General features: G+C 46.6%; 1 protein-coding gene across 3 annotated transcripts in view; it reads right to left on the reverse strand.

The window, feature by feature from the left end:
* Positions 1 to 9,754: 9,754 nt before the first annotated feature.
* The window catches only part of EFL1 (elongation factor like GTPase 1), a 136,295-nt gene continuing 133,457 nt past the window's right edge, over positions 9,755 to 12,592 (reverse strand). For all 3 annotated transcript variants that reach the window (XM_030878478.2, XM_060293775.1, XM_060293776.1), the window contains one exon: positions 9,755 to 10,863. In XM_030878478.2, coding sequence (XP_030734338.1) covers positions 10,675 to 10,863 — 189 coding nt within the window. In that variant the 3' untranslated portion in view covers positions 9,755 to 10,674. The remainder of the gene's footprint in view (positions 10,864 to 12,592) is intronic.

Consider the following 12,592-nt stretch of genomic DNA (forward strand, 5'->3'; position numbering starts at 1 on the left):
TTCTTCTTGGTCTGGCTGAAGGTACCTAGCTAGCTGTGCTTTTCTGCCTTTTCTGGCTCTCATTTTCATCAGAGAGACAGCATGCCAATGCCCATCAGAGAGACAGCATGCCAATGGGGTCGTGTTGAGAGCCAAGCTCAGGAACGAGACGGGCTGAGTCTGAGATTCTGTTGCACCACTTCTTAGCTGTGTGGCCTTTAGGAATTTATGGGGATATAACTAGTACATACCTGAGTCGATTGGGAGGCAGCCTAGCACAGGGTTTGGGAACATGAGGTCTGGTGTGAGAGCATCTGCATTCTAAGACCTTAATTCTTGTGTGTAAATAATGTTAAAACCCAGAGGGAAGGTGACCAAGGGTCACTCCATTTCATGAAAGAATTAGTAATCAGTGTGTGTGTGTGTGTGTGTGTGTGTGTGTGTGTGTTTCCCAAGAGCCCACAAGATTTGGAAAATATACCATTTACGAATAAGCAGTGCTTCTTTGGGCCACCATCGCAGGAAAACAGATGGAATCCCACCCCTCTGGCTCTTGTCCACCTGCCATTACATGACCTTTAGCTCTCAGAAAGGGCCCCCCCCCCAGTTTCTTCTTGAAGTTCCCTGAGAGTATCTCTGAGATGCGCCCTCGAGGTATGAAAACGCAGCCGTGCTCCCTAGAGCCCTCGGGGTGTTGAGACTAAACTGTGTTCTGGGCATTAGTGGGAGAGGTGTCTTTGCTCTCTCCTCAGCTGCCCTTTGGACCAGGAAGAAGGAAACTGTACGGTCTTATGTGTCTGGGGCTCAGAGATTTAGCGTGGCAGCTTTTTCAGTGTTTACTCACAGCCTGCAATGGGGTCAGGGAGACAAATCTGAAATGCAGATCCTCGGTGAACTGAGTCGCTCCCGCCTTCTCTTCCTTGCCACTGTCTAGGGCAGCGGTTCACAAATACACGAGTGTGTGAGAATCAGCTGGAAGGATGATGGGGCGCACGCCCAGTTCCTGATCCGGTAGGACTGAGGTAGGGCTGAGCGTGTGTGTTTCTGAACCGTCCTCAGGTGGTGTTGACGCTGCTGGTCTGGGGACCGCTCTTCGAGAAGCCCTGCTCGAGGGCTTCCAAATCGAATCCAAGCGACTGTCCAAGTCCTCTTTCTAGAGTATGACTCCTGGGACCTGGGACCGTGGCTGTAAGTCACCTAAATCCCTCCCATCCTTGCAGATGTAGAGACCTTGGTGAGGAGTCAGCAGGCAGCTGAGCTGGGCGCTGCACCCCAGAGCTGGCAGTGGAACTGAGCACGGTGTGCGCGTGTGCCATTCCGGGAGCCCAGCAAGGGGGATGGGGGTGTGTGAGCGGGGACGCTGAGGGTGTCGGCCGAGCAAGACCTATAGCTGCTGGTTTTCAGCCGTGCCCCACAGACCCCGAGGTGTCCAATGGATTCTGCCAGGAGCAGCTCTCTGCGCTGGCGGCCAGGTGTGGGGCTCCTCTTCTGCGCCCCTCCCCCTGCCCTTCCACTCCCGCCTGCAGCAGGGCAGGCTCTGCGTGCCAGGCTCTCAAAACCTTCCTCCTCTCACCAGAGTTCCAACAGGGTCCCTCCCTAACACCGTCCAGTTCGTGTGCAGATGCCACCTACTCAGCCAACCTCTCAGCAACCAGACGGCAGCGCCCTGAGTGACGGTGGAGGGCTACTCGGTTATCTATCTTATCTCATCTAATTATTTTTTTCTGATTATTAAAGCAATACATGTTGGATGTGCGAAAGAAACACTTGCTAGGAAAACATAATGTGGAAAGAACAAATGGTCTGTCACGAAATCCATAGGGATAGTAAATTTAACAGGCTTGTAAATGTCTTCAGATGCTTTCTGAGCATTTCTTAATGAGGCATACATGCATTATAAATACTTAATAAAGTGGATTCAAAGTATAGTTTTGTAGCTTTTTAAAAAATATTCCAATAGATCTCAACTTTCTATGTCATTAAGTAAAGATTTTCTTCAAACTTTCTAATGGCTGTGAGTGACCCACTGTTCAAATACACCATCATTTACATAAGCAATTCTTCATTGGCTATTAGGATTTTTCCCCGTGGTGGCTGTTACTCACAGCCTTGTTTGGGTGTTTTTGTGCACTTGTGTGAATGTTTCCGTAGAGGAGATTTCTAGAAAGATGTCTAGGTTAAAGTGTATGACCAATTTACATGGTAACACATACAGTTGACCCATAATGCGGGTTTGAACTGCGTGGGTCCAATTAGACCTGTTTTTCAGTAGTAAACACCACAGTGCTACCCGATCCGTGGTTGGTTGTATCAGCTGCTGCTGAGCCGTGTGTACCGAGGGCTGACTGTAAAGTTATATCTGGGCTTTAGACTGCAGGGAACTTCAGTGTCCCTAACTCCCTGTGTTGTTCAAGGGTCAACTGTGTACCAGATTGGGCTGGGCCACTTCTCAAAGCTGCTTGTCCACGTCAGAGTCAACAGCTCCAGAGGATGACATGTCCCCTCTAGCTCACTTCTCAGATCTCACCCTGCTGCAAACTACGGATGGATTCAATGGCATTCTGCCACGGCTACCAACATATTACAAAACATAATGGCAGTGTGGGTCTCCTTAGAAGGAGCTATGGGTATGACAAGGAGATCGACCAAGCTATTTGTAGGGGATCTGGGGAATTTTCTTGGAGAGAAACATCCTGTAAGAAGGCAGCAAACACAATTGGTCGAGTAGGTAGCAGAAGAGGGTAACAATTTTGAGTACAGCCAGTGACGGCCAATTGAATCCATCCCAAGCTAGACCTCAGGGACACTTGTCTGGTCTGCTGGAGAGCAAGGTGCCAAGGAGTTGATTCACTCAAAACTCCAGGACACCAGGGCCCACTGCTTTGAGGCCTTTCCGACATAACGACACAGAAAGGAAGAGGCGGAAAAATTCCATCTCTGCAGCCGTGGCAGGAGCATGGCTCAGTGAGCGGTGGCAGCAGCTGGCAGGGGACTGGGGTGCAGGTGAGAGGCAGCAAAGAAGTGACGGCTTCAGAGGAAAGGGAGCCCACAGAGCAGTGCCCAGGGAAAGCGGGTCTGATTGGGGGCCTGTGTGAGACCCCCTAGCCCCCAAACCCACCCCCTGGGAGCCTCCTGCAGCATTTGGGGGAAAGGAGGAAGCAGCAGGAGGTCCTGTATGAAAAGGGCCGTCAACACAGTGATCCCTCCAGGCTGGATGGATCCTTGCACATCACTTAAGAAATATTAACCTTTTCTGGGGAAGGGAGTTAGCTCTCCAAGAGAGAAGCCCAGGGAGAGTCTCAAAAGACTCAGAAAGACTTGAGGGTACTTTTGCCTTCTTTGGAGAAATATTTGACCAGGAAGCACGCCTTTTCTACATCAAATTCCATTCCAAATGCTACATCCTATTTATTTTGAAGCATTGAAGGTGGCGGCAGCGGCAATTTTAAAACATTTCAAAGCCTCTGAAAACAGCCAAATGAATTCACCTCTGACTGACAGGCTCGAAAGTGCAGTTGTTTAATATACGAAAATGTCTTTGGAAAGGGTAGCATATAAAATGAAAAGTGTGTATTTTCAATGATCTCATGTGATACACTTAACAGAAGAATTTTCCCAGCCCTGGTTTTTCTAGACACTCTTTTAAAAAAAAAAAAAAGATAAAAGAAGGGAAGTAAACATTCATAACTAGACATCTCATAAGGTTACTTCTTTTTTCTTTCTTGCTTTTTAAAAAAATTTTGAATGAGGGCAAATAAAAAAAGAAACATCTAAATCTGATGTTCAAACAACCTTTCCAGTTTGATCCAATCCTCTCACCTTAAAAGTCCATTTATAAGTGCCCCAGATCTTTGAGCTGGTTCCTCCCTTTCTTTGCTCCTTCTGGGTTTGAAAGGCAAATAACTTCTTCCTCCAAAAATGTTCTGTCCAGAATGAACACCATATGGATGAATACTTTTTGGTGAGTTCTCTCCTTTGACCTTTAGTCTCCCAATCCTAAAAGAACAGTGTACACACTTGGAAAGAGTTAAAGAGTTTCCATATCTACTGTAAGGTGGAAGAAAGTTAATTATCCAAATGAGGCCTTGCAAATTTTACTTAAAGTTAGACTTAAGATGTATAGTGTGCATTTCCACTTGTAAATCACGAAGAAGTTAAGATAAATTTCGAAAAGAGCAAAGTATAATTTTAAATAGTTGTCAACTGAAATCTCTATGGCGGTAGTTTTCAAACTGAAGTATGCATCGGAATCACTTGGAGGGCTTGTGAAAACACAGCTTACTGAGCCCACCCCAGTTTGATTTAGGAGGTCTTAGGCGGGGGCCGAGAATTTGCATTTCCCTCAAGCTTCCAGGTGATGCTGTCTGGGGACCACACTTTGAGAAGCACTGCTCTTGGACACATCCACGCCACTAAGGCTTCTCTCTCAGGAAGGAGGAAGTGTGGCATTCCAGAGACACTGGAAGAGAGCCAGGAGAACTATGTTCTCAGTGTGCTTCTACGTGACTAATTGTACACTCTTAGGCTAATCCATACACTTCCACCAGGATTTACTGAGCATCTACTATGTGCAAGGCACAGATGGTATAAAAAAATCTCACCTTCAAGCTTTCACATAAGTAAAAGGGCCAGGATCTGTACCCAAACCACACTTACCAGAATGCCGTGAGTACCATAAAAGAGATGCAAATAATATTATGGGCATCAGAAAAAGATAAGCTCATTTGGTTGGCAATGAGAAAGGTGACATCCTAATAGAGATGGCACTGGGCCCAGGCTTTAAGAGATGGGAAGGACACAGGGTGAAGGTGGGGGGACAGCGGGAACCACAAGACATTCTTGAGCAGAGGAGGGTGTCAGGATCAAAGGTGTTGTGTTGGTCAAGGCTGTTCAGTGCTTGTGATTTGAAGTCAACTCAAATTGACTTCGACAGAAAAAGGCGAGGAAACTTACTGCCTCGTGTACCTGAAAAGTCCAGGGATAGCTTTGGTTTAAGGTACAGAATTTAGATGCTCAAAATTGTTCAGAAATTGGTCTCTCATCCATTCCAAAGAGGCCAAGGGACTTGAATACACCAACTGTCCCATCCTGCGTCACATGCAGGTGTGGTGAGGTCAAACCCACTCCAACCTCACGGACCAAGTAGGAATGAGGTGGTTTCCCCAAAGAAAAGCAGGGTGTTATTTCTAGGCTTTTGTCTACTGGGTACTGCACAGGAGAAAACAGCCAAGAACTACTATAGATGTGAATAGCCCAAACATGGGATCCAACAGGTCACTATCAGAGGGGGAGCCAATTTAACAAAAGGTCACTACCCACCTCTCAGGTCCCTTGCCAAAGGACTTGCTACAACCTGGCTTCCATTCTCGGGGTCTGGTCCAGGGCAACTCCCTGGTCCTCTGTCCCCTCCGCCTCGAGCTTCTCTACAGCAGCAGGAATCCTGCAAGGGGGACTGTCCAGGTGGGGGGAGGAGGGGACGATTGCAGTGGTGGCCCCTGTAGACCAGGCCTTCAGAGACAATCTCTGGAGGATCCATTGTCTCCAGATGTCTCATCAGGGCAGGGTCAGCTCAGCTACCATGCATCCTTCTCCCACCAGCCTTGAAGCCCAGTCACTTTCCTAGAAGGTTCTGGATCATTCCTGTCCCTTGTGGATGCTGCTGTGCACTTAGTGGCCAGAGCAGGAGCCCCTGCTGCTCAAGTTCCTCCCGCTGCACCCAATTCTGCTGGGCGCCAGGCCTCCCCCCACGGTGGGCTCCCCGGGGAGCCCGTTCCCGAGTAACGGCAGCGTCACCGGTCCATGAACTGCTTTCTCCAAGGCTCTCTTGACCCACCCGCTCTTTGAAAAGGGGAAGGAATGGGCCCCTGTGCCAGAGGTACTGGAGCAGCCCAGAGGGCTGGCTGGAGGAAGCCCTGGCTCTGGCCACAAAGGCAACATCAGTGCCTTGAGCAGAGCAGGTCTGCACAGGGATGGTTCTGCTCGGTGGATGTGGCTGCCTGGGGACCAGGCCGGGGAGAAAAGAAAGTAAAGCCTGTGGAGGGTAAAAAGGTGGAAGGAAATGGTGGCTGGCAGAGTCGTGGTAAGTCAGAGCTTCCCAGAGTTGGGAAGACAGCAGGCTGTGGTGGGAGCAGAGCACAGTGACGTTCAAACGTCCCAGGTGGGGCAGGCCAGGCCCGTGGCGAGGGCCAGAGCGGCCCTGAGTGCTGCCTCCGAAGCAGAGGGGCAGGAAGGGGAGTTGGCGCAGGGGGGGCTTCAGGAGCTGGGAAGACCACACGGAGACCCAGGAAGCTGACATCTCGGCTGGGCCTAGCCCTCCCACTTTTCTGTAGCTCCCGTTCCAGCCGGAAGCACTGGCTGCCGCGGGTTCACGAAGGATGGATGAAGGGGAGCCCATAGGCAAGCTTATCTGGCTTGGCCTTAAGCAGAATCAGTCACTGTCCAAAGGCCAACTGTACGGCGGTCCCCAAAGCGAAGGGCCTCGGGGCTGGCCGATCCCACTTGCTATGCTTTGGGGACAGCACATAATCTGACAAGGGGCGCTGGCTACAGTGTAAAACCTGACCTGAAGGAAAGACCAAGAAAAGTGAAGAAACCAGAAAGCAAGCACCCCTGGAATTTCGAGTCCTGTCGCCCTCTCCACTTTAGGTCCAGAGCGCTCAAGCTCAGCAGGATGGGAAGACCTCACTAGAGAAAAAGAAAAGTGAAATACGCAGCCTGAATTTTTGTCTTATCAGATCAACTGATTGTGTAATCAGCCTGAACTGAGGTATCTTCCCTCTCCGTGCATGTGCACTGCCTCAGGATTGTAATAAAAATAAAAAAGCAATGATAATTGCTTTTAATACATTGGGCACGATACACCAGGTACTGTGTCCTAACATGGGTTATTTTGTTTCCTCCTCCCAACAATCCCTTCCACATGAGAAATTACCGACCACCTTACATCTGAGGGATGTAAGGCTTCCAGAGACTTGCCCAGGGTCACCCAGGTAGGAGTGACAGGACCCTAAGCTCTTGTCTCCCTGCTCCTGACCCCGCTGTGGTACTGTCTGATGATATCAGGGCTCTGTGGTTCACAGAAACGTTTTTTATTTTTTCAAAAAGACAACAGATAACTTTTTGGAAAAATATGCTTCAAATGGTCATTCAAAATTAAGAAATAAAAATTCTTCAAGATCACTGATTTGCAAAAAGGTAAAAGTTGCAGCTGTGGTAAAAAGGCCTTTTAAATTGGACAAGAAAGGCTGTTTGTTTATGAGAAATCACACGAAATCTGGGACAGCAGAATTAAAGCTGCTACACCTTTTGCCACGAACCAAAATCATACAAAATAATCTGTCAGACCCAAAGGCCTGGCAGAGATGTGCAAAGGGCAACCCCCAAAGCAAACGTGCATTCCCAGCGCTCCCAGCCCTGAGGCTGAGGTGCGGGGTGGAATACAACTGCCTGGCCCTCTGGAACTTCCTCAGGAACACCGGAGGGAGGGGACACATGGGCTGGGAGAAACCCCATCCCCGTGACTCAAGATCAAGTCTCTGGCTTTCCAGCCCTGGGCCAGGAATGGCCAAGCTGGGAGGGCCTTGGCCCCTTCACTTCCAGAGCCCTTCCTCGTGTTCCGCCCCCTCCTCCCTCCCGTCTCCTCTGGTCGGTGCTCTCTTGCTTCCCTGGAGTCTGCGGCACATGGCTCTGCTCGTTCCCTGCAGGGCAGACATGCCACAAGGTGAGAAGCCTCCCCACCGCTCATTCCTAAATTGCGAGAAGATGCTCTCTGTGCCGTGGGTTCTGTCTATGGAACAGGATCAAAGGAAAGTCTTCTTACTCCCGTGGTCTGGTTTATGTTTTTAGGTTGACATTCATAATCCTGTTTTTAGAATCTGATCTAAATTCTTGGCTTTTATTATTAATTTTATCTTTTTTTTCTAGCTTAGGAAGTTTAAAGTGCTCTTTGCCTTAAAAAGAAAGGATTACTTGGACTGCTTCACAATGGCACACCTTCTAATTCTGGGATTTAATAATCTATTCACCTGGAGGGCTTTGGCTCCAGGACAAGCCTTCTACGGCTCTGGGCCTTATTTGTTGTTGTAAGACAGGAGAGAAGGGAAATTTCTTATCCAGAAATTTGGATAATTTCTTATCCAAACTTACCAGCCATAAATCTGAGCCATATAATGAATTTGAATCTTGGACACTGGCAGCTTTACCTAAGTTTGAGGCACAGAATATAAATATCATAAATATAAAGATGCCCCAAACCCTCACCTCGTCCTCTGCTATAGTGAAGATTCAGCTTCTGCTGATGATTTCCCTGACCTAACACACATCAGGCAACAGTCCCTGGAATCCTTTTGTGATGTACTCAGAGCAGGGCTTACCCAGAGGTGCAACTAAATGAGATATGGGACCATGGGCTGTGAATGTAACTTCTACGAGGCCGTAATAATTTCCTACTCCTATTCCCATACAACAGGTGTGAGGATCCAGTAATTCTCTCTCCCTCTCTGCACAGACACAGACACACACACACACCACACACCCCCACTTCATACACCCAGGGTCATAATAGGAGATGGGTATTTCTCCTCAAGTCTACGAAAACTCTGACCCTTCCAGACCCCACGCCCCTGGCCCACCTGTGCCCTGGGGTTGCCTTGGAAAAGGCATTAGGTTGATGTTGCCTATGCCTGTCCTCTGAGACCTCAGGACCTCAATGCCAAGAATCCTCCAGGAGTGAGGGTCTTGATTTTGTGGCTTCCTCACTGCCCCTGAGGCCTGTCTGTAAATGACTGCCAGAAACCAATCCCTATGTAAGAACAGGAACACCCCCATCCCACTTTGGGACTGATAACTCCTTGGTTCACTTCCACTGAATTCAGTACACTGAGGCTAGGGTCTGAGCATGCCATAGGGACACGAAGTAGAGACACAGTCTCACTATGCTGTCACACGTGGACGGGGTATCCATGGCTGGGGCCCCGTCACCAACTACACACCACAGCAGATTACTCGCATGGCAGATTAGCTATAGCCCTTGGCCTGCCTGCTCGTGGTCATTCCTGCTTGTTGTTGTCTCCCCAAACGTGGAGAAGGAAGAGAGGCAATCTATCAACCTGACACGCCACCTCCCCACACCAGCACATCTGGCAGAGCCCAAGAGAATGCAGAAAGAGCTCCGACTCTTTCTGGGTTATGCCTCTTTTCTCTATTAAATGTAGCATTTGCTGATAAAGTGTATAGTCTAAGAAGACTTTTTATAGCACATCTGGCAGTTTGAATGATATGATTTACAAATGCTATAAATCGATGTGCTAGCTTTTCCTGTGTTATCAAAGTTTTCAGATAAACCAATACGTGGTATAACTCTCCTAAATTAATTCAGATATCAGTATCTGTTCCACTTAGACAGTGAATTATCTAGCTACATTTTCCCCAAAGTCTGGGTCAGTTAGACTTGACCAGATATGCCAGGGCTCTGGTACTAAGAATGACAGAGTTTAGGGCTTCCCTGGTGGCGCAGTGGTTAAGAGTCCACCTGCCGATGCAGGGGACACGGGTTCGTGCCCCGGTCCGGGAAGATCCCACATGCCGCAGAGCGGCTGGGCCCGTAAGCCATGGCCGCTGAGCCTGCGCGTCCGGAGCCTGTGCTTTGCAACGGGAGAGGCCACAACAGTGAGAGGCCCACGCACCACAAAAAAAAAAAAAAAAAAAAAAAAGAATGACAGAGTTTATTAAAAACAACAAACAAACAAAAAAACATTAATAGCATTTCAAGCCTGGTCTGATAATTTTAGGTGTTTTGAAAAAGAATCCTTCTTTTAAGTGGCTATAAAAGATATTAGCACAACATCAAAAATTACAAAATCTATTACTGACTGGATTGCATTTGCACCTTATATGGGGATCTCCCTGAATGAGGCAACTGAGGAGATTTAGGGAAAGTATTTACAATCAAGGCAATAATCTCATCATATTAGCTAATATCCCTTCAGTAAGGCTAAGAGGAAACAGCCAAGAGAATTATAGAAATTTACCTTTTTTTTAAAAAAAGAAAAAGGTATAGGGCATAACTTTAATTAACATTTATTTAAATATGAGTGATGCAATTTAGGAGGGAGTGTAAAAACAGAAGGTTTAAAGGCTAACAGTTGACCATTACATTGGTTTGCTACACAAATAAAGATGTGTAGCAAGATGAATCAGCTGGAACAGTGACTTGGTTTAACTAACCTAAAGGCAGCTGGTCTCTCGAGTATGCGGTCTCTCCAAATGATGTTAAATGCTGTGATTCAACGATTAAATATGAAGTATGTTTAAGTGGAGGATGTAATCAGAAGAGTGACACTCTGATGACAGGCAGAGGGGTGGGTGCTCAGTGTAGAGGACCCAGCCCACTGGGGGATCTGCACACCCTGCCCCTGGCACTTAGCAGGTTGCCCTCATCACAGCACGAGTCTTGCTGCCAAGGGGTTATACATAGGGTAGGAAGAAGGCACCACTGCAATATTTATCACTTCTTGCCTTGTACCAGAACCAATTACAAAAACATTTTGGAACGCCCTCTTTAAAATATGATATGGATCAAATTTATTGAAAGTGAATGCACAGAGATGATGCAGCATAAAGGAATTTTCCCAGGATCGAAGCCTGGGTGATACTTCCTAACTTATTACAAAGAGAAGAATCTGCCACCAGTGGTAGTTACTTATTTTTGCTGAGGGTTCTCTGCTTTTCTGCGTGCTCCACAATCTTCTCTTCCACATAAAGACCCTTCCGCTTTCGTACCGCATTCATGTACTTCCGGGCCTGGTTCTCAGAATCAGCCTTTTCCCCAAAGTGCAAATACTCCTCCTCAGTGGTTGGTACCCAGAAGGGGTCGCTGGGAATGATCTTGTAAAAGAAGGTGACAGAACGTGCTAGATTAGACAAGTATACTTTCATCTCAAATGCCAACTCATACAGTCTTAGCTTAAGAATAAAAGTGAAGCAATGAAGAGTTAAGCTTGCTAGAAATGGTAATAAATAAATATGAAGGATCACAGGCGGTATGGACAAATGCAAGTAGATTCAACAAAACTTGTGACATACATATTATTCTTTACTCCTAGAGCCTTTACATAACACTAAGTAAGAAAACTATTAACTTTGAATAATATAATAGAAAAAACTCTCCCTCTCACTAGGATATACCTGGGTATCAGTGTCACTTCACTAATTTTGCCTTTGTCCTCAGCAAAGACCAACACATGTAAGTCCATTCTTGATTATTCTGAGCTTTTTGCTCCAAAATTCAGTGCAGTATTAGGAGCTCGGTATTGCCTACAGATGAAGACCACATTCCACAAGATCAGCTTTATCAGTAATAACAGTGAGATTCTGACTTTTATATGCCTTGTTCTTTTCGTTGTTTTTTCTTACTTCTCATTTGGGAGGAAAGAGGTGCTATTTCTCAAGTGGTCTCAAATCCCAACACTTTTCAATTTAAAATGCAGAAATTTAAGAAAAATTTATTTTATAATAGTCACTCTTCAACACAAGAAAAGGAAATTTCTGTGGACTAGGAAGGGAGAGGTTCTTGGAGGGAGAGAAGAGAGCCCACAGTAATATGTGAGGGCAAAAGCCCCAACCACTTCCCATAGGGAGCCAAGACAGCTGTGCACCAGGAGGGCCAGGCTTTTACTGCCCACTTAGGATGGGCCCAAAGCCACATAAACCAGGTGTGTGGGGACCAGAACCATCCACTCTTCTCTGGAGCTGGAATAACCATGTCTGCCCAGGGCTGTGGCTGAAAATGAGTTGTAGGTCATGAGATAAAAGCCGTCACCTTCTGAAGATCAGACTCGGCCTGTGCTGAGTCTGTTGTCCTGCACCATCCACACTGGTGAAGGCACCAAGCTGAGCCACTGCAAATGCTACAGTTAGAGCTACGGCACTCAGGAGGACAGAGGAGGAGAGAATTCCTGCTGAAAATGACCCTACCAGTAAGATATACAGAAGACAAAAGGAAATCCAGCACCATGAAAGACAGGTGCCAGACTCAACAAAAGGGAGAATGAATAATCAAATAGAGATAATAAGGTAATCTGAAGAGAAAATTCTAGAGAGTTCATTTAAAAATCCTCCAAGAAATAAAGGAGATGGGGGTGGGGAATAGCATCCACAATACATTAGGCATTTGTGAAAAAGAAAGAACTAGAAATCCCAGAAATTAAAATTTTAGACATTAAAATTAAAAAAAAACAAAGAAACTCAGTGGGTAGGTTAAACAGAAAACTGCTGAAGCGAGAATAAGTAAATTAAAAAGACATTTGATATTCAGAATATATAAAGAACTCTTAGAACTCAACAACAAAAAACCCCAAACAACCTGATAAAAAATGGGCAAAGGACTTGAATAGACACGTCTCCAAAAAGGATATACAAATGGCCAACAAGCAACTGAAAAGATGCTCAACATTATCAGTCATGAAGGAAATTCAAATCAAAACCACAGTGAGGTACCACTTCACACCCACTGGGATGACTATTTAAAAAAAAAAAATGGAAAAAAAGCATTGGTGAGGATGTGGAGAGACTGGAAACCTCATGCATTGATGATAAGAATGTAAGACGCTACAGC

Source organism: Globicephala melas, chromosome 2, assembly GCF_963455315.2.
Source record: "Globicephala melas chromosome 2, mGloMel1.2, whole genome shotgun sequence".
NCBI lineage: Eukaryota > Metazoa > Chordata > Mammalia > Artiodactyla > Delphinidae > Globicephala > Globicephala melas.